This window comes from Bemisia tabaci, chromosome 4 (genome assembly GCF_918797505.1).
Source record: "Bemisia tabaci chromosome 4, PGI_BMITA_v3".
In the NCBI taxonomy this organism is placed as follows: Eukaryota; Metazoa; Arthropoda; class Insecta; order Hemiptera; family Aleyrodidae; genus Bemisia; species Bemisia tabaci.
The window spans coordinates 28,456,353-28,478,355 of NC_092796.1; the positions used below are offsets into that span (position 1 = coordinate 28,456,353).

The following is a 22,003-nucleotide window of genomic DNA, read 5'->3' on the forward strand; positions in this document are numbered from 1 at the left end:
GAGAAATTAGTAAACTACTTAGACGGAAGTAACAACATAGCGCTGAGTCCTAATTCTTCAGGTAAAATTCCGTCAACTACAGGCAGAGTAGGGCTGGAACCTAAAGCTACATTGCTATGCTAAGGAAAAACGTCGTTTGAGCCTTCAGGCGTTGCTAAATTTCCTTTGATAAAATACGAATTTATTAGTTTGTACGGCATTTTACTCTCTATGTGATTTTTATAATGATGTTTAAAAAGTCAATTTTGGGGGGTTTTCACTGACAAGTATACTGGGATACTATGTTTGTTTCATTTATGTACACTAATGTATATAAATAAATAAATAAATAAATAGTGACGTTTGAAATCTGATTTCTCTAAATTTGACGGTAAAAACAGCCCTAGTTCCACCCGCGGCAAACTTGATTATTAGGGATTACGGGAAATTCTGATGGGGTGAGGCGTGAGGTAGCTCCTTGGCTGGAGGGACCCGGGAGTCCCGTCTTGGCAGTCGAGTCCGCGGAGCTCCTTCGCTGGTCGTCCCTTTCGCGATGCTCCAGTCCCTTTTCATCCTCCTGCTCTACGCAACACGCTCCCTCGCCCACTTTCATCCTCACGTCCATGCCAACCAACAAACCCACCCCTACACGCACGGCAAAACCAAAACCTTCCAGGTTCCTTTAGATGGGTCCTCCAACGCCACCCTCCGATGGGCCCTCAACTATCCACAGGAGAAGGTGTTTCTAGCAGTCAGAACGCCCCTCAGCGAGAAGGGATGGTTCGGTATCGGGTTTTCCGACTACGGCGAACTCACTGACGCGGATCTCTGTTTCTTTTGGATTGACTTCAAGGAGCGCGTCCATTTTGAGGTAATTTTTGTTTTTCTTTTTTTCATAAAATACGTTGGTTCCATGGAAAGGCTATATTATCATGCCTAAAGATATACAAGTGAGATATAAAATGTCTCGAACCCTGAAAACATCCTCGAAAAGTTTGCCCAGTTTTAGCTGCAAATGTGAATTGAGGGGCTAGGAGAACAAGGCGCATAAATGCAGAGTTTGCTATTTCAAGACATATGTGTTTAAAGTTTCAAAATTATATGGAGCTTCATGGCAGAATGGAAGTTTAAACTCAATTGTTGATGCTTTAAAGTTGGATTTCTGTTGAGAATTTTTCACAGAGAATACTTTCAAACTAGATTTAGTTGAGTTCACGAATATCTTGATTTTTTCAAAAACTGCACTTCTGCGCCTTGTGTTCCAAGCCCCTCAATTACTTCATGATTCGCTCAGATTTTTCAGATTTGTTCACAATGTTCATTTATCGACTTTAGTTTTTTCTTCTTTTAATGCAGAGAGCTGATGTCGGGTATAAAACGTTTTAAAGTCCATGAATAAATAAGCTGCTGGAATGAGCGAGCGCCTAATCTTAGGTAACAATTGAGTCTTTAAAAAAAATTGATATTTTGATAATTATTGTAAGACAGTGAATGAAAACTTTCATCTTATCGTAGGATGTTCACACGGACGAAGAGGGCCGTATCTTTGTCGATGAACAAAATGATTGCCTTAACTTTGACTTCGCAAGAGAGGGTGAAGATATTTTATTTTTCTACACCAGAAAATTTGACACATGTGATTCTGGTGACTATGTAATTGAGGTAAGTTGTCAATTTTTTCGTTGTCAGTATTAAATTATCATCGCGACCCTAACGACTAAGAATATATGCTCTCTCCTTCAAATACTGAGCATAAATAGTGCCAACGAGTCGATCGATATCATCAAGAGATTCGCCAAAAGAAAACGAACAAAAACAAATTTTTTCATTAGACTTTAATTTGCATTTACTGATAGTAGCGAAAGAATAAGAAAACATGCAAAAAGATCGATTGTGATAGGAAAAGGTAAGTGATAAGGTAAAAAAGAAGACGCAGCACTTTCATTATCGGTAAAATAATGTAATCATTTTTGAAACTGGTATCTTTTCATTAAGTCTCGACTCGTGGCGCAATAAAATTTGTTTCAAGATGAATGCCATAAATCTCTGGCTGTTCCGAGATGCCGAGACGCAAGTTAAAAATAGGTTACTTACGCTAGGTTTAATTGGGTGATGCTAGAATATTTTTGTTTTATCAGTAAATTGGGTTGAGTTAGATGCGCTAGTCTTGCAGGCTCAAATGAAAAATTTTCTGTTTCGTAATATAACGGAGCATTTAAAAATCTTTAGGTGGAGTAAACAAAATTTCCACCTCGCGAATCCATGGGAAAAAATGCAAAATAAAGGCCATGACTAAGGTAAAACTAAAAATTGCAAGGTGTTTGTAGGAATGTGGTGTCCAGGACTTATTTCGGGTCTTCTTAATATATAACTTAACAAATCAGTAATTAAAATACATATTAAGTAAATATCGATGGCCGTACTGTGAGACCACGTACCTCCAATGTGGTGTTCCAAACTTTCCGCTCCTATTTTATTTTTTCAAGGAGGAATAGTCCATTTTACGAGAAGCTTGAAGTTCTTACAGAATCTTCCTCCGACAGAGAAGAAAAATCAAGAAAGTTTTCAAGAAATTACGTTGATGTGTTTCCCATTGAAAAAATTAAGCACGACAGGAAGTGTGCAACATTCCAAATAGAGATAAATGGTTTTACACTTCGGCCATCGATATGTATATACACACCTTATAATTACATTAAATAAACACAATGCGACCCGTCAATGGTATATCACAACGTAATTCTAGTGTGACCTCGTCACCGCCCCCCCCCCTCCCCCGGCCGATTAAGTAATTTTTCCAAAAAAATTTCTCTATCGCATTTATATTTCTCTAAGTTTTTTTCTAATATTTTTCTCAAATGGCTAACTTGTCTTTAATCTGCTGAAGTGTCTGGTTAGGTTAGGTTGTCATTTTTTCGAGGTCACAATAAATAAACAAAAACAACAACAATGCGTAAAAAGTATGTAACATGACTCATGACTGGCAGTATCGCTATGAACTAAAGTGCTGAATCATCGAGGTCTGTTCTGCCGTTCTAAGGAAAAACGCCGTATGGGCCTTCAGGCGTTGCCGAATTTCCTCCGGCAAATCGCATATTTTCAGGAAATGTTTTGAATATTTATCTGCCAATTTCTCAGATAATTTTGTTTGTAATTTGATCTAAAGTGCCTGAAAATTGCAAGGAAGAATATTTATAATTTTTCTCAAAAATAAACATTTCATCCGAGGAAATTTGGCAACTCTCGAATGTTTATAGGGCGTCCTTCCTTAGCACGGCAGTGTTATAATTATTTTATTCTTGTATTTCTTCTCAGGAAGGAACAACTCACATTGTTTGGGTCAAGGGCTCGAGTCCATTGTTCAAGCTCGAGGGTCTGAATGTGGCGGAAGCTGAGAAATCGGGGATGCAGCGGACTCAGCTCTTGAAGAATATCAACGCGGACCCGGATTTAGACGCGGGATCGTGGCCGGTGAAAATCTTGAACTCTCAAGTCAAAGTCCCCGATGTGGAGACAACTTACTGGTGCACACTTCACAAACTCCCCGAGGAGCTTCGGGAAAAACATCACATAATTGCGGTAAGATGATTCATACGCCTCACCTCACGTCGACTGTATGGTGTTTAGTGCAATGCGTGAAGTATTTCTACAGTCTTGTAGGCGCTAATATGCGTTGTCTGCCGACCGCTCTGTGTTCGGCCGGCGGTATTATCCGAACTCGCGTTAGAACAATCGCGGCCTCTTGTATAATACTTTGAGAAAGCTCACTCGAGCTCAATTTTCTTTCATAGAGTTATGTTGTTTGGAGCAACACGTCGTTTCCTGTACGAAGGGATGTAACTCCATTCCAAAGTTGCAAAGTTGACTAAAACAGATAATTTTTTACAAGAATGTACCTGAGCAATTTTTGTCCAAAAATGTCCTGATTTTTGCATAAGATCAAAAGACAAATCAGTGAAATTTTCAGTTAGAAATTCCCAATATTCTCCTGGTAAAAATGCAATTTGCGATTGGAATTCGGCATCATTGATATGTAGTTACGTTCTTTTGTCAGGAAAACTACCAACACTGGTTCCGGCAACTACTGACACGTTTGTTCGTAGAAAAAGACTCTTCATTGATTTAACAATCCTGTAAAAAGACTGCGTAGCGTTTAAAAACAAGAAGAAAAGTTTTAAAACCTGAAAAAAAAACCATTCATGGATCATCATCCTGCTTGATGAGAGCAACTATAGACAGTTTCTTCTTTGTTTTTTTTTTCATGTGTAAGATTCGTGGTGTTGTTGTTGTTTCATGATACGAATCTCCACCCTAAGTCTCTTAAAATTTTTTTTTATGTTTTTATTTTTGAAAGTATGAAGCTGTCATAGAACCATCAAGTGAAGGAATAGTTCACCACATGGAGGTGTTCCACTGCGTCGCTGGTCCAGGAGATGAGATTCCAGATTATGCTGGTTCATGCTCAGACTTCGAGAGACCTGAGAAAACCAAAGTCTGCAAAAAAGTCATCGCGGCCTGGGCAATGGGAGCCACACCGTTCTTTTACCCTAAGGTGAGGTATTTACTTTTAAGTTTTAATTATGATCAAAGTTGTTCTCCTCTCGTCTGGTTAAAGAAACAAGAAATCCCATCATACCTACCTCAGTGGCGTTCTTTCATCGAAAATGTGAGGGAAGCACCCAAGACCTGAAACGTTACATGCAGATTAAGCTGTTTCCCATTCTGCCTCCAATTTTTGAGGTAGGTAAAAAAAACTCCTATCATATGCAGCAATACGATGGTGAAATTGCAGACATGCTTATCTCTCGGTTTACGGCGCACAGTGGATCGAATCAATTAGAGAGGTCCAGAGATTCTAGGGTGACCGACCGACTGAACGATAGCAGAACTGCCGTGCTAAGGAGAAACGCCGTATGAGCCTTCAGGCGTTGCCAAATTTCCTCTGGCAAATCACTAATTTTCAGAAAATTTATTGAATTTTTTCTCTGCCAATTTCTCAGACAATTTTGTTTTTAATTTGATCTAAAGTGTCTGAAAATTGCAAGGAAAAAAATTTATAAGTTTTCTCAAAAATGAACATTTCATCCGAGGAAATTTGGCAACTCTCGAATGTTCATACGGCGTTCTTCTTTAGCACGGTAGAGAAAGGGTATCTGTGGTTCGTAATTAGAACCCATCTCCCAATAATTCATTATAGAACATAATGCAAAATCTGGTGAAATAATATTGAATCTCTCCATCGTTTGCAGGAGGCAGGTTTGCCAATCGGAGGACCAGATTATAATTTATACGTCATGCTTGAGGTGCACTACCATAATCCTGATAGAAGAGCAGGTTTGTAATCTATCTATATATTTAATATCCTAAGGCTTTTTTTGTCCTTCTTCAGTTTGTGCTAATTGGCCTTGTTCAGCCCCCTTGGAGTACCCGTTGATAGGTATTTTTTTTTTTTGGCTTAACCCATCAAACGGGGCTCCAGAGTTGAAACAGTTTCATGCTAACATTGCTATAACCTGCTACCATTGCGTTTTGACCGCATAAAAGAAGAAAAAAAATGTCAATTTCTTTGTGACTTTGTATGTTAAAATACTGTCGTGCTTATTGTTGTGAGAAAATTTCCCGAACCTAAGTTTTGCCTATTCTAAAAAAAGAAAGGAATATACGAATACATTACACCTGCAGAGAACCACCTAGGAGAGAAGATTGTATTTTTAGAGATCGAGATGATTTAATCGCATAAAGCAAATTCATTTCTCCCTTTTATAGAATGAGGTACTTATAATTTCACAGATGTCATCGATAGTTCCGGCATCCAGTTGACACTGACATCCAGACTACGACCATATGACGCAGGTGTGATGGAACTGGGATTAGAATACACGAATAAAATGGCGATACCCCCTCAGCAATCCTACTTTCCTCTAACAGGGTTTTGTGTCCCGGAGTGCACTGCCGTGGTAAGTAATACCGAATTTAAAGAGTAGCAATGCAACATTAAGTTAAATCGGTTAACGAAACTTCATAACTTCAACTTCAACTAACATAACTTCATCTAAGTGGACGCGATACTGATAGTAGCGCCTGCTAGGATGCAACTATTCGTGCTCAGTGGATGTCTGCGTTGCAAACTCACAGAATTGAAGGCGCTTTGGCTATCTTTTTTCTCATTACAGCAAAGCAACTGGCGGCTTTCTGTCCGTTCTGTTTCAAGGCGCCGAGGGCTTGTAACACGTTGCACATTAGCATGAAAAGGTGAATTGCAACGTATTAATTTGCAGTACAAGACAGAGAATTTCTTAGATTCGTGATTCTTTGCAAGCTAACGAACACTCTAATTTGGACTGAATGTACCAAAAAAGGAGCTAAGTGATTTATTTGTTGAGAATATACTAAGTGATAAGTGAATTGACGAACCATTTTCTTCTTCTGAAAAAATCACAGGTCACAGTAATGATTTAGTATCCTTAATGTAAATTTATTTTTTTTATTTTTTAATTCTTTTTACACGTAGGCTTATGGATGAGGAAAAACCTTGAACCATATTTTTGAAGCCCTTTTTCTGTTTGAAGAATCGTTATTTGGTTTCTTTCTGCCGAGCTCAACTTGATTATATTTCCCCTCATTGCGTTTATTGCGCTGCTACTTTTGCCACAGTTTTATGTAAAAGTTACTAAAATCGATTTAACTCGCTCCACCAAGAGCCAAGAGATGCCAACTTTCAGTTGAACATAAGTATTTACGCAAACATATTCTGTCTATCATGTATTTCTAGATGGACTTCTTTTGTGTTTTTTTTTTATTTTCTGTATTGAATTTTAGTGTAAGAGGAGAAAAATGTACCTGATGGGCAGGCTCAAGTGAAACAAAGCACAAAATGATAGATTTTTTTAAAAAAAAAAAAACTTTCTTTGGCACTTATCAATGGATTATTACGTTAGTAATAGTGGTCACTTTCAACGGGTAAATGATGATCGATTCCTTGCAGATTTACACAAGATTCATAAAAAAAATTCTCTAAAATTTCAACAGGGAATTCCTCCTGAAGGGATCATTATATTTGGATCGCAATTGCACACCCATTTATGTGGGTACCGGATTTACACTAGACATATCAGGGACGGACGGGAGTTGGTTGAGGTTAATCGAGATAACCACTACAGCCCTCATTTTCAGGAGATCAGACTTCTCAAACAACCAGCCCACATTCTTCCTGTAAGTTTCCTCCTTCACATTCAATTTATTTATTTTTATAAATTTAGTGCGTGCGATTGTCTGAAGAAAAACCACGGCAGTTTTGAAGAATTGACGTTGAGTAGTTTTCCACTTGAAAAATAAAGTATGACAGGAAGTCTACAACATCAAAGACCGGGAGACGTGTGGTCTGGTAGTTTCAGCGTCAATATACCTCAGTCTGTTTCACACAGAAGTAGCGTGGCACATAGGTATTCATAATAGATCACTGCTAATAAAAAGTAACTGCCTGCTGGAGACGTATTTTTAGCACCCACGGCACTTCACAGAAAATTTTTTTTCTGGTGGTATTATTTTGACTAAAAGCGTCATTCTCAATCGACAAAATTTGTTTTTTTTTTCCAGTTTAATCCGTGCAGATTTATCTTAAAGTCAGTTTTTTGTGTTAAAGAAACGTTGTTTCGATATCGTTTTTTAACTTAAATTTACCCATAGCAAAACGGCGCTTTTTTAACTCACAAAAACTGATGTTGACCTAAATCCGTGCGGATTTAACTTTAAAAAAATAAAAAATATATTTGGTTGACAAGAAACGACGCTGCAGGGCCGGATTCACCTACTTGCCGCCCATGGACCGCCTATATTTCACCGCCCCCTTCTCATTCGTTTTGAAACTCGACAAAAACCATCAAATGAACGTGCCAGTGGGGGAGGGGTGCATAAGACGCATTTACTCATGTTGAACATATTTTTTGGGAAAGCCCTGTCAACACTACTGGCAAAAGTTCACGAAACTTTGCGCGAAAGTTAAGTTCCGTAAACGTGCTCTCTGTGTGGACAAGGCCTTCCATTCGTAAGAAATGAACGAAAAAAATATAAAAGAACAAACATAAACGTGGTCCAATGATTTTAACTTCCACCGTCGCGCCGCCGCGCAGGCCGCACCGTGTTGGACGCAATGCCTGAAGTATTCACGTGGTCTTGTAGGCGCTAGCGTTTCACGCTGACCGCAATGGCCGCACTGTGTTTGATGTAATGCGTGAAGTATTCGTGCAGTCTTGTAGGCGCTAATATGTGTTACATGCCGATCGCCGCGCCGAGGGCTTCTCCTTTTCATCTCAGGTTCTCGTTATCTTTTCTCTGGAAGTCGCGCCGTTCCAGGCCAAATTGCGTGTTTGGTCGCTCTCTTAGCTCGAGTTATTGAATGTGCTGTCTCTTGTATCACTAAGAGACGACAAAATTAGAAATTACTATACTCTCAGGAAATGAGAGATTTTGTCGCCTTTTCTCGTTTGTAATTTTGTTTTTATAAATCCGATTTTCTTTTATACCTACACTTTAAAAAATTGCAAATTTTTGCCGCCCCTAAGATTTTCCGCCATGGGCCGCGGCCCACGTGGCCACCCCCTTAATCCGGCCCTGCGACGCTGTAAGTCAAAATAATATCTCAAGAAATTTTTTTTTCAGTGTTTGCTTCGCTCATCCTTGTCGCTCGCAGTACAACTGCGTTAAGTCTATTCCTTCTCCGATTAATTTTCTCTCCTTTTTCCAAGGGCGACGCTTTGATCACGGAATGCATTTATCACACGATGGACCGAAAGAACATCACCGTCGGAGGGGAGTCGATAACGGATGAGATGTGTGTCAACTATGTCCACTATTACCCTGCCGTCAATCTTGAAGTGTGCAAAAGCTCAATTACCCTCAATAACTTGAATACATTTTTTAGATCACTAAAAGAGTAAGTCGTATTTTTAATACGTGCATAGAGCACACATGAAAAAACATGCGAATAACATGAGTCAGAGTTTGTAGCGTTAATTAGAGTTCTTTTTTAAAAATCGGAATGACCGGCCACAGTGCGAAACCACATATCTTCATTGCGGTGTTTCAAAATATCCGTTCCTTATTTTATTTTCTCCCGGGGAAACAAGTCAATTTCATAGCTTTAAAATACAGAATTTTCTGCTAATCAAGAAGAAAAATCAAGGAAGTTTTCAAGAAATTACAAGGCCTGGTTTTTTAAAGAGGAAATCGAGGATGACAGGAAATTTACAACGTCGCTTCGTAGAATTCCTTTATCACGGTATATATAAAAGAAAAATGTTCTCAATGTACAACCTATGAGAAAAAAACACTAAAAAAAATTAAGGCTAGGTACGTGAAACAAGGCAAATTCTGGTAAAAACCTTTCAAGTGAGCAAGTGGCGTGGCGTGCTTTGCGATCTATCGATTAATCTGCCATTTAAGCCTATGAAAAAGGATCGATATACCTACAGAATGTCCGCAACGAACGCCTTAAAACTCGATTCTTTACATTGGCTTCAAATGAGGAAATATCGATAATCGATCATTCACGGCTCACTGGAAAAAAACACATTGGATCTAGAGTCCAGACTCTTGAAAACATTGACAAGAAAAAATACTCTTGATCCAATCGGATTTTCGCTTGAATCGAAACGAAATCCGCTTAAATTAAGAGGCTTAATTCTTGATTTTAGTTAGATTCTGTATTCTGATCGAATCAAGATTACTTTTTCATTGGATCTAGAGTGTAGACTCTTAAAAACATAGACATGAAAAAGTACTCATGATTCAATCAGAATCCAGCTTTAACCAAGAACCAAGCCTCTTAATTTAAGCGGATTTCGTTTTGATTCACGCAAAGATCCGATTGAATCAAGAGTATTTTTTCTTGTGAATGTTTTCAAGAGTCTAGACTCTAGATCTAATGTGTTTTTTTTCCAGTGCTCGCCACTAAAATGAGCCTTTTAATGATACTGATTTGAATGTCATGGCTTTTTCAGATGGGAAAATCAAGACACGAGCGAAGAGAAAGGCGTGGTCGAGAACTTTAATTCAATTGAGTGGACACCGATGCGGGCCCGCCTTCTCGATGAGCTTTTCAAACAGAGCACAATGTCATTCTCCTGCAATCAGAGCAACGGAGCTCGCTTTCCCGGCGATTGGGAAAATCTTCCGACCGTCCCCGTCCCCTATGCTTTACCCCCGAAACCCCGCAAATGCCTCATCTAAGAGGATCCACACTGATGTTCTTCATTCGGACCTTGATATGACACTTACAGCAGCATAACGATGACCAAAGTCGAAAAAATGTATCTCCGATCGAAACATTACCATCTTCACTCATGCCTCTTTTTTTTACCAAAAGAAAATGAGAAACTAACAGTTTTGCCTCGTAAATTTTCCTCAGTTCGTAAAAAACAAATTGCATCGGATATTTTGTCAGAGGCGGATCCAGCCATTTGGCAACACTGGATTTCCGCTTTTTAAAGCTATGCTAAGTAATCGATTCTTCTCGGAGCACCTGGCCCCTGCAAAAATCGATACATTTCCATAGGTAGGTTCAAATGGATCCCCCATGATTTGTGGTTTGAAAGAGAGCAGTGGAGGTTAGGAGTCGGAGAGCGCGAGGGAGTGCTGTAAAGCGACTTATATGTATGTAGGTTCAAATGGAGACAAGACAATGTTGCCAATTTGCTGGATCCGCCAATGTGTTCAGGTTTTCTTGGGGGAGGGGGCATTCGCTACACCGCAAAGCAACTTTTCAAAAATATATTAATTCCTCTACTGACGTACATTTGTAGGGATATGGAGGATTATGCACACATTAAACGGAAATTTGTAAACCTTTGTACTCATAACTTGATGGATCTTGATATTCTGTCCATTTATTTTAATTTGAGTCGTTATTCCTTCAATAAAGAAATCCATGTATTATTTAGTATTCTCAAAATGTTTTATGCTCCACAGCCTGATGAGTCACTAACCCACTTTTAAATGTTCCGAATATTCGATACGACTGTCATGACTCAAACAATATGAATACAATACTCGCAGGAATCGAAATCTTCTCCATTTACCAATAAAAACAAAGCCCTCACAAGCAGATTTTTTTCATTTGTCCTCATTGTTTTGTGTGTAATTCTGAAGAAGACAGCGGGAGGCACTGTCAGTTGCGGTTGAAAGAAGAAAACTTAGGCCACGGAGTAAAATTGCACGACTATGGACGTATTTCTTTCAAACGGAACTTTATGTGCATTATGACTTGACCCCTGTTATGGACATATTCCCATGGGTCTCAGGGCTCATGTCTTAATGCACATAGTTCTGTTTGGTAGAAATACGTCCTTTTGATGATCAACTGCGATGCAACACTGCAACAGCTTGGAGGGTGATTGCGGCCGTTCTAAATTTCTATCTCCAATTTGTTCTTAGGAGGAAATTAGGCCCGCTTGAATGCTTCCAAGTTTCAAAATGTGGTCCCCAAGCACCAAGAAGGAGAAATTAATCACGAAAACGAGAAATAACGATGTTTGCATTTTCCAATCAAATAAGAGGGCGTTATTCTTCGTTATTGGACGCGTGTTGGGTCATACTGCCGTGCTAAGGAAAAACGCCGTATGAACATTCGAGAGTTCCCAAATTTCCTCCAATAAAATGTTCATTTTTGAGGAAAATTATGAATATTTTTCCGTGACATTTTTTGACACTTTAGATCAAATTACGAACAAAATTACCTGAGAAATTGAAAGAAAAATATTCAAACATTTTGCTGAAAATTAGTGATTTGCCACAGGAAATTTGGCAACGTCTGAAGGCTTATACGGCATTTTTCCTTAGCACGGCAGCATACACGTGACGGTTTATGGAAGGTGCATTAGCCGAGTTTTAAACTGCATTCATTTCAAATCATCTGTCGTGCTTCCCATCCTGATCAGTAGGCATAATGAAGACAGCTCTGGAGCACTCGGAAATAAATGACGTAACAATATCTGGACTTCTCCAAAAAAAATTTGATAAAATGTGGTTTTTCTAGAACAATTTTGAACATTTTCCCCGGAAATTTTCAGAGAAGTCTATTCGCACTTGAAGGAATCGTATCTAAACATTTCAAGGAAAACTTATCATGGAATGTTAAAGTTGATTGGATCATACATTATTTCCACGATCAATCCTCTTTCCATACTTTTAATAGTTAACGTATTACTGTCTAGCAAGAATCAATCAACTCCTGAGAAAAGTTGTTAATCACAAGAGCTAAAAAATATGGCGAAAATGGTCCTTTATATGCTTTTAAAGACTGAAGTGGAATGTTATGCATAACTACAGTGTAAGTCGGCAATCACTAAACTCGTTTGCGGTGTTTGAAAATCTCCGCCTCTATGCTATTTTTAAAGGAGAACAAATTGACATCATTCCTTGAAGTTTGTGCAGAATTTTCCTCGCACAGGGAGGAAAAATCACGGAAGTTTTAAAGAATTGCCGTTGAGTTGTTTTCCGTTTAAAAAATAAAGTATGACAGGGAGTCTGCGACGTCGCAAACCGAGTTATTATGTGATTGCCGACTTTTATTACACCGTCGCTAGGCGGAAAAAAGCCCGCAGAACTGAATTTCCCGGCAAAAAAAGGCGCGAAAAATTATCCAATCAAATTCTGTCCTGGCAATAAATGGTGCAAAACATTATCCAATCAAACTCTGTGAAAACCAAGAGCTGAAATAAGTCACGTGACTTGTCTCATGTTTTGTTTTGAGGTTATGTATTTGTTTTGGATAAGTGCGTGCACGTGAACCACAAGAAGTTATTGATTTGATTGAAAGTGCACATTGTGAAGGCTCCATTCATGTGATATTCATTTTTGGTGAACAATTATGGCTTTGTCTAGAAGTAAAGAGTACAAAAAGAAAGCTGAAGAGTTTTTGAAAAACCGAAAGAATGCCAACAACCTTGTGGAGCTTGCAGCAGATTTAGACGTGAGATATTTTTAATTTGTATCGCTTGAAATCACCTAATTCCATTTAAACATGTAAAATTTCAATTCATTTTCGAAAGGTTAATCAGATATTTTTGAATCATAAGCTCAGGGTGTACTGGGTTGTATGTACAATTGGTCAATCTCACATGTAAGACGGATGGTTATGTCCACGAGTAAGACAAGTGGGACTATGCCAATCCTGAATTATCCATCATTTGTTGGAGCTTTTTACGAAAGTAGTCTTGTAAAACAATGCGGCTAAGTGGCTTTAGTGTTGAGTTTAACCTCAAGTGATTTTGTGTGACAATCGTAGTTGCAGTATGTTGCATAGTTCAATTCTTTTCATAAGAATCTTAAAGGATCAGACATGGTTTTGGAAAACTTCCTTCGTAAATAATGCCTTGTGGCTTAATGTTCTGCAGTCAATCAACCACTTTTTATTGTACCTGCTCAGTTTCAGTATAGGGTTGCATTTAAAATAGTCAATACTTAATTCATTGTCTCTTTGGCAGAGGAACGTACATATTATCTTCGACTTTTCTACATGCGTTTTACTGCTTTTGCCGCACGAGGTTTGACCGTTGCCTGCGAGAATGGAGAGGCTGTAACTACTCGGTTTTATGACATCAAACTAGTAGAGTAATTGCTGTGTTAACCAATCAGAGCTGCCGTTGATCGGCCGAAGTTGCATGAGTCGAGTAAAGGTTTTCGGTATTTAGTCGTGTTTAGCTTTTATTTTCTCAATTATCAGACAATGTAATTCATGAACAAGGCAGTTATCTGATGTGAAATTTTATCTTCTCTCAGAAGGTTCATGCGAATTTTTGCATCAGATCAACCCCTGAAAAGATATTAGCACCAAAAAAACACGTGTCATGCGTTCTTTCACAAGGACACATGTTAAATCGTAGCCGAGCTCATATACCAGCATGATGTCAGTATTGTAGTTATGGCCTCTCTATTCTCGTAGGCAATGGTTAGACCTCTTGGCAAGTTGGTTTTAGTAGCTTCAATTTATTTACCGTCATATGTATTCTCTCTTATTAATAAATGAATCTGAATCTGAATCAACTGAAATATCCTTTTTTTTACAGGACCCTGCATCTGCTTACATCTCAAATGTTCTTGCTATTGATCTAGTCTTCTCAAAACTCCTTAGTCGAGGTGATCTGTCCCCACAAATATTGAGTAGTGAAGGTAAGTATCCACTAAAAGTAGTTCATTTCAATTGCGTGAATGTTTTCTTCAGCTACTTTACCATTGAAGCTACAGAGATTTTTGTTATCTTTGAATGAATTAAAGTAAGTAATAATTTTACTAGTGGTCATTGTAGTGCTGCTCAATGAATGACTTACCTCCTCATTATAGCACTGAACCATATTTTTTTCTGAAAAACAGTTGATGACATCTAACTAATTTTTCATCAACTTTTTCAAAAATTATATCGAAAAGACAACTGATTCTGTATTTTAAAACAAATACAGCCTCAGTTTTGTCCGGAGTCACCTCTTGGAACTAGTGGACCTTTGAATATCATTTGCACTACTTCTGAAAGAGAGGACTATATTGGATTGTGGATAAATCATTTCGGAATTAATCTGAATCTTAAACCTGACCTCTTTCCTCAACTCATCGACTTTTTGGGCAAAGGTGGAGACAGGATTGGCCTCATGAGTGCAAATCGCTCGATCTTAGATCTCAACTTCCGCAGAGAATGGGAAAAGTGATGCAAATCTTGGGATTGGAGGAAAGTCCACAACCTCGAAAAGAGATTCTGAGAATTAGAAGGCTCCCAAGTGTAATAAATTGGGCAAGTCGTAAATTTTACTGGGAGGCAGAAATGTCGAATCGCAAAAACCATCAGTGTCCTGGAACTTTTTGGAGCCCAGGTTGGATTGGGTGAATTGATTTTCCCAGAAATCTACTGGATCAATTTCTATTTGCTTAACCTTCAATGCCATGAATTAATTTTGGGAGACACAAATCTATGTTGTAGCTTTTAAAAAACCATGAAGTCCCTTATTTTTTTGAAAAATGAAAATACTATTAAAAGTTTGCCATATCATGCTGTAGAGACTTTAAGTTTTTAGAAATTCGAAAAATGCTTTTTTTTATATAAGTAAAACTATGCCATGGAGAGTTGGCTCTCAGAGGAGTTGAAGAAACGCAGAGCAAATGCTTTTTCGATTGAGAATATCTTCATAAGCTGTTGAGAACGGAAAGATGTGAAACATTCTTTTGAATGACCCTGGTATTAAATGTGACCTGCACCATGTGATGTCATGCAGCAACAAACTCCTAATTCACCATAACGGACCACTAGACTAGGTACGAATTTCAGCATTCTGATACATGTTTCTGAACCAAAATTTCACGTAAAATGCAATGCTTATAGCAAAAGTTACCGAAATCAAGTTCTTACGAAGATATTTAATGATTCATGATATGTGAATTCAAACCACCCGCTCATGAAAACTCAATGCTCTACGTGATTCACATCGCGGGCTAAACGTTCATCATGATAGTCTCTGCAATATAAAAATCTGGAAACCTCAATCTTGACGCTTTGGCTCAGCTATAGCAAATTTCTTGTGGTTTGAACAACATATAATGGGAAATGAACATTGCTCGATTGAACAGATTGCTGAAACCGTTGTAGCGCGCGATTTGACTCGAGTAGAGCTTTGAGTTTCTTGTGAGCGGGCAGTTCAAATTCCTCGTAATCAATGTGAAATAAAAACGTTGAAATCTTCGTTAGGAGTTAGTTTCAGTAATATTCGTTGCGCTAATCGTGTTCTACGTGAAATTCTGGTTAAGAAACATGAATCAGATTGCTTAAATTCGTACCTTGTCTAGTGGTCCATTTTAACCAATCACAGATGCTTTTAGACCTCCAAGTCTCTCTAGAACATGCTATTATTCATAAAACGTTCATTACTAATATAGTCTGCTGTAATTAGAATCGATTGTATTGTTTTTTGGTTGTTTTTTTTTATAGATTCTGTGGAAATTGAGTATCGGAACTGGTTGAAAGAAAACTACGACCTCTGTTTTTCAAAATTACTTCAATTAGTTATAAAAGGTCAAAAACATACTCTTCAAGTGGAAACTCTATCTGTGATTTTTAAATTAATTGCTGCTGAGGGAAAATATCCTGTCGATGATGGAATCAATCCCAAGCAGTATTATTTTCCTATCCACAGGTTGCAGGTAATCTCTAGTTCATTTGGATACTTTCTAATCTTCTCTTGTGTACTTGAAAAAATTTGATCTCAACATCATAAGCATTTCTTAGCTTGCTTCCTACATATGCTACACCTGTACCATTTTTCTTCTGAAATTGAATATTTCGTTTCAAATTGTTTAATTTTAAGAAGTATTGATATCTAATAGTTTGAGTCAAAAGATACCGAGCCTAATTCACCAATATGAGCTCATAGTCTTACTTTACAACGGCTCAGCATCGTAATTTCAAGGGCGCAAATAAATGTTTCATCCTTTCTCACCAGGGACCTTTGGATTTGTTTCCCCATGTTTCTTTATTTTTAGGGAATTTTGCAAAAAGTAAGGAGTATTGACAAAAGTGATCTATGTTTTAACTTGCTGAAGCTTTGCAAAAAGTACACTCAGATTGAACATCGACCAATATTTCAGTGCTGTGGACTATGCTAAAGATACAAATTATTATTTGACTGAAAAGTACAAATATATTAATATGCTGCAAACGTGCGAGGGGATAGAAGATACTATTGTCCCTAATATACAGTTATCTTGTTCGGCTATTGTTTTAATCTACTTTTGGTTGTTCTTTACAGCAACTATACTCAGCGTTCCTCTCATCTGATAGAAGTATTAAGAAACTGTTGCCTAAACTTGAAGAAATGTTCTCCTCCTTCCTGGATGTTGTGTATTTCTCATGGATGGCCCTCGCTGGAGCAGTTTCCGCTGTAAAAAATCCATCTGAAGTAGCAGTCAAGAATATATTACTTTTGATTGACCAATTACCAACCGCAAAAACAGAAGAAAAAGAACTTGAGAAAGCTTCAAAGGAAAATCTAGATGAGAATTTGCTGTGTTTCATAAGAGGTTAGTTTTATAAGTTGATTACTTACCAGATACTTCTTAGATAAACTGGACAGATTTAATCAAAATCAGCCTAACTACATCAGACGCTACCCAATTTGCTCAAACTTTTTTTTTACAACAGAAAACTAACCAATAGGTACTGAAACTCGAAATTTTGCGGCGATATCTTTCTTAATCTCGGGGTAAACTCACAGAAATTTTAAGGGCGGTAGGTAGTACAGTTTTCTGTCCATAAAAAGAAACATGAAAGAAAATTCAGCAGTGTAAAATGCAGTCACGCTGATTTTGATTATATTTGTTCAACCCAACTTATAATATTCTTTTTTTAAAGAATATTTTTTGTTTTTGGACAAGATAACTATGAGTGTGCTGCAGTGATTTTCAACCAAATGTACATCTACATGAAAGTCTCTTTTACAGCGCTTTCTGGCATTCTGCGGTTGCAAACCGCCATAGACCCCTATCCTCTTAAAGGGAACGACAACCTTAAAAACAAGTTCGGCTAAATCGTCGAAGAAAAGTGTGCAATGAACGATGCCAAAATTTGTTTGCGAATATCTTCATCCGTTGAGTCGCTATCGCAAATAAACAGCTGAGTACTTGAGCTAAGTCATGAGCTCCGTCCCACATTTTGCACTCTGGTGTCAAGTGGCCAATGCGTGTTCGCAACAAGTTATTAGTTCGCCCCAATCTCGCTCGTTCCTGGCCGACTCTTTTTTTCTTTGCTTAGGTGTGACTATTAAGGCGACTTCGCAGTGCCAGACAGCAAACGCGCCAGACTTCGAGTTGTGTGCGTGTGAACCGCATTCGCACCGGGAGTGCATGACGTCACCAGTCAGACTTACAATCTTTCATATCTCTGCCGATTTTGCGATTTTTTCTTTCGGGACACAGCCATTTTGCTTCATTTATATTTTTAATACTATCTCATTTTCGATTTTAGGGTTGCCGTCCCCTTTAAAGCCCTTTTGGAAGCTGGCACACCCTCATTTCTTGTTGAACCCTCCTTCATCTTTTTCCAGGAGGAACCCAATCAAGCATCATTTTTAACAGCCTTTCTTTGGTCACTGCTCTTAGCATATCCTATGTCAAATTCTTTAGCTGCTAAACTTTATATGCATACATTAAAATACTTCTTGCAATAGTGATTTTACAATATGATCATTTTATTGGCTTTTTTTTAGGCAAGAAAAAATTCAAAGCAGACATGGATGTTTTACGAACATCGGTTACCAAAGTTTGGTGGACAATAAAAAACTGGCCTCACACTCCAGCAACAAAGTTGCGGTTACTGACTGTCCTCAATGAGCGAATATTGCATAACTTAGAGAAACCTCTTACTCTGGCGGATTTCTTAACGGACTCTCTTGATGATGGTAAGGAAACATCATAAAATGCATGTACGTGCCACAGGCAATCAGTCAAATCAGGTATTTTGTCAAATGCCTAGGCAGATACTCAAATTTTTAGAGTTTTCAAGGTTTTTTATGTTTTCACAAAAACCTCCCAAATTTTCAATATTTTAAGACTAAAAATCCATCAAAGTACAAACTGTCATTGTGTTTCCCATTCAAAAATACTCCTCATGTTTCTTCAACTGCCCAAATCGGGAAAAATTTTTATTTTATGAAATGCTGCTTATTTTGAGATATATTTGCATTTTAGGACCAGAGGAAACGTATATATGATCGTATGAAGCAAGCTTTTATACAGAATTCTTTCCTACACAATCGAAGAATAATTTTGTCCACAGTCAGAGAAATAATCAAAATTTCAGTCTAAGTAAGAATATATGACTATTTTCCTAGGCATTTAACAGAATGCCTGATTTGACTATTTGCCTGCGACATACGCACTATTCACTAGCAAGTAGTAGGTAATGAGAATAACAAAATATTGAGTCGCATGGAAATATATCAGTGGCTAGAAATGAAAAATATGTAGCTCAATTGCAATGTTGTAAGTCTTTTCATCTGTTTTTTTTACTTCAAAAGAAAACCGATCTAACACTTTCTACTTACATTTTCTGTAAGTTCTCTTCCCTTATTCTAAAAAAAATCACAAAAAATGGTTAGGAACAATCTTGGTCAATTCTCCTTGAAGAAAAGAAAACATAATCGTGACTTTTGCACTTTGCAACATAGATAAGTATTTTTCGCATTTAGCCATTAACATAATCCATATTCATGTGGAGATGATTATTAGGTGCACTCTAATATCAATTGATAGCAATAAAATTTTATGTTTCTTTGATTTTTCAGTTTGCCACTTATAAATAAAAAGTTGTAAAGACACTTTGAAATGGAGAAACCAGATTGTTTTCCAGGGAATGTTCCGGTAAAATAAATCTTGCATGACTCTTTCAAACGATGCTGCTTGAGCATTTAACTAAAAGTACTCTGCTACATGTTATAATGTAGCACCTCACCTTGAGCAACAGTATCTTCAGCCAGTAATTTAAGTAGCCACTTGCTCTTGATTTTTATTTTTTCCCCTTTCCTCTTTTTTAACCTACCATGAAGTACCTAGCCGTAAAAATAAACTTCAACTAGAGTTATTTGTTCTGAATTTTCTCTAAAAATGGTTATGAAATTTTGCATTTTTATTGTTTTTGTTTTCAGGAGGTCCAGTTAGTGTATTAGCGCTGCAAGCAATTTTTGTCTTAATCGTGAAGCACAATTTGTAAGTTTCCGTCTTTCCATCTTTCTTTCCCTCTCTTTTTTTTCATTGGCTTACGCAGCTTCTTTCAATTAATGAATTTTAAATGCAAGTGGAGAAATGATTATGTTGGTCCCTCAAACAGGATCTTAAATGAAGGATAAAAACATGCTTCTCGTTTTGAAAGGTACAGCCGTGAAATTAGTTAGATTTTAGATTTTTAAATTCTTTACTGTCTTTTATCCAACCAAGGAAGGCTGAAACGTTTTTTTGTTATTTTTGTGAAAAAATGCCTTGTTACTCGCCGTTTAAATTGTTTTTGATTGAATGAAGGATCAAGACTATTTAGTAAATATAAGGAAAATCATATTTTTTGGTTTTTCTCTCTTATCATCTTCCTAAATTTTTACAACCTTCTTTTCCTTAAAAATAAAGCTAAGTAACTGATATTTGTGTGTGTTTTTTGTTGTTCAGTGATTGTTCAAAGATATTCAAGAAACTCTACGCCCTGTTTGAACCTAATATCTTCCATACCAAGTACAAGGCACGTTTGTTCCATCTCTCAAATATCTGCTTCTCATCAACGTAAGTTTCCTCTCTACTATTTGAGTGGGATAATGTTATCACTTCCTAACTAATATATTAGTAATAGATTTTTATCACAAGATGAAACTGAGAGCCCCTAAACATAGAAAGTCTCGCATGTTTTGGGGCTGAGCAAAAAGCATCGAAGTTTGAGTGGAGCACAAGATCAATTCAATTCCGTTGGTTTAAATGCTTGAGGATTGAATGAAAATCACTTCTTAATAGCTACAATTATTGACTCTTGCATGTGGATTTTAGATTGAAATATGTAATCTTTACTGAACATGAAGGCTTAAAAAATGGCAAGTGGATACAGGAGGATTTCTATGGCCCTGTAAAAGTTACAATTCTGCTTCTGTGACTGTTGTAACATTTTAACCCTTACTCTACGTATTCCTTAACTTGTGCTGTTTTACAGGCATCTTCAAGAAAATTTAGTCGCTTCATTTATTAAAAGATTGGCAAGGTTAAGTTTGACAGCCCCTGCTGCTGATGTGATAATTATTGCTGCATTTATAGGCAATCTGATCATCCGTCATCCAACGCTTAAAAGTTTAATTCATGGTTCCTCTCGATACTAGTGGTAAGTGGATCATATTTTCCAGTTTGTAAATGAAGTTCTCTGTGGATTTTACTAGTAAAAGAGAGAATTACTGTATCTGGGAATTGTAGGGCTCCAGAAATGTATTTAATAACTCAGATGCCATTCTTTGGCCCTGGTGTGACGGGTCATTCCACGTCAACTGTACCAGGCTCGGAACCCGACCCCCTCCGATTTGGCTGAAAATTGGTATACGGGGTCTTTACATCATTATAAGAAACTAATTTGAAGGGTTTTCCCATCTGACGCCCCGTTCGCGAGATATCGACCCCCAAAGATGGGGTGAATTCTAGCGATATTCAAAAACGCCCGTTTTAGCGATTCTCATTTTCTCGACTTCCCTCTCTTTGACTCTCCATAGCGAGACTCTGTATCAATCCATCATACTTTGAAAGAGTGTTTCTAGACCAGTTTTTCATGTAGATTCTGAATATGCCATCGAAATTTAGCTAAAAATTATTCTAATGGCCGTAATTTAGGGTTTTTTAAAATTTACGATTTTTTCGCCATTCAATGTTCAAACTGAAAACTCGAAAAAACTGTCTCTCAGATTTTCGATTTTTTTTTTTTACTTCAAGCTTAGGATGTATACTTTCGGTTCATATACTTTTTTCAATGGAACTCGGACGGTTAAGGGCCTAAAAAAATTCAAATAGGCCAAAAAAGGTCAAAAATGGTAAAAAAAGACGAATTTTTACATGTTAATAATCCAAATCTTTCGATAGTAAACTCTTCAATTATCGATATTTTTTTCCCTTTCTACCCTCTAATATGTATAAAATCAGACTAGCAACGCTTCCCATACATTCACCGATCGATTAACGGCCTGAGGGAAACCGGAAACCGACCAAATATCCTCGAAATTTACGCAAAAAGGCGATTTTTCACATCGTAACCGATGCATACCATGGATTGTAACTGCAATTTCTAATTTTCTCTATCTATTTCAACCTTAAGGTATATACTTACGAGTAATAAACACTTACTAACGTGCATCGATGGGGCACGGATCTAAACGGAAATTAAAACCGGCCGGAAATGCTCAAAATGACGGCGAAAAACGATTTATTACACGGGAACCGATGCATCTCCTGAATAGTCACTGAAATTTTAATTTTTTCTCTT

The 22,003-nt window shown here is 37.5% G+C and overlaps 2 protein-coding genes across 2 annotated transcripts; both read left to right on the forward strand.

The window, feature by feature from the left end:
• Positions 1–476: 476 nt before the first annotated feature.
• On the forward strand, positions 477–10,911 carry Tbh (Tyramine beta hydroxylase). The gene is made up of 9 exons (XM_019051546.2): positions 477–850; positions 1,495–1,641; positions 3,295–3,558; positions 4,334–4,531; positions 5,229–5,313; positions 5,770–5,936; positions 7,009–7,191; positions 8,724–8,911; positions 9,978–10,911. Exons 1-9 carry the CDS (start codon positions 533–535, stop codon positions 10,204–10,206), a joined length of 1,779 nt encoding a protein of 592 aa, XP_018907091.2. The 5' UTR covers positions 477–532; the 3' UTR covers positions 10,207–10,911.
• Positions 10,912–12,721: 1,810 nt separating this feature from the next.
• On the forward strand, positions 12,722–20,873 carry LOC109037100 (nucleolar complex protein 4 homolog B). The gene is made up of 8 exons (XM_019051600.2): positions 12,722–12,946; positions 14,043–14,145; positions 15,947–16,158; positions 16,764–17,034; positions 18,219–18,410; positions 19,656–19,716; positions 20,167–20,277; positions 20,696–20,873. Exons 1-8 carry the CDS (start codon positions 12,845–12,847, stop codon positions 20,856–20,858), a joined length of 1,215 nt encoding a protein of 404 aa, XP_018907145.2. The 5' UTR covers positions 12,722–12,844; the 3' UTR covers positions 20,859–20,873.
• The last annotated feature ends 1,130 nt before the right edge of the window (positions 20,874–22,003 follow it).

What these genes read in the sequence shown, in the direction of transcription:
- Tbh (XM_019051546.2), top strand. Translation starts at nt 533, where the DNA reads ATGCTCCAGTCCCTTTTCATCCTCCTGCTCTACGCAACACGCTCCCTC. An exon ending in AGGAGCGCGTCCATTTTGAG is followed by an intron (nt 851 to 1,494) that starts GTAATTTTTGTT and finishes ATCTTATCGTAG; the next exon opens with GATGTTCACACGGACGAAGA. An exon ending in CACCGTTCTTTTACCCTAAG is followed by an intron (nt 4,532 to 5,228) that starts GTGAGGTATTTA and finishes CATCGTTTGCAG; the next exon opens with GAGGCAGGTTTGCCAATCGG.
- LOC109037100 (XM_019051600.2), top strand. Translation starts at nt 12,845, where the DNA reads ATGGCTTTGTCTAGAAGTAAAGAGTACAAAAAGAAAGCTGAAGAGTTT. An exon ending in AGCTTGCAGCAGATTTAGAC is followed by an intron (nt 12,947 to 14,042) that starts GTGAGATATTTT and finishes TTTTTTTTACAG; the next exon opens with GACCCTGCATCTGCTTACAT. An exon ending in AATATCTGCTTCTCATCAAC is followed by an intron (nt 20,278 to 20,695) that starts GTAAGTTTCCTC and finishes GCTGTTTTACAG; the next exon opens with GCATCTTCAAGAAAATTTAG.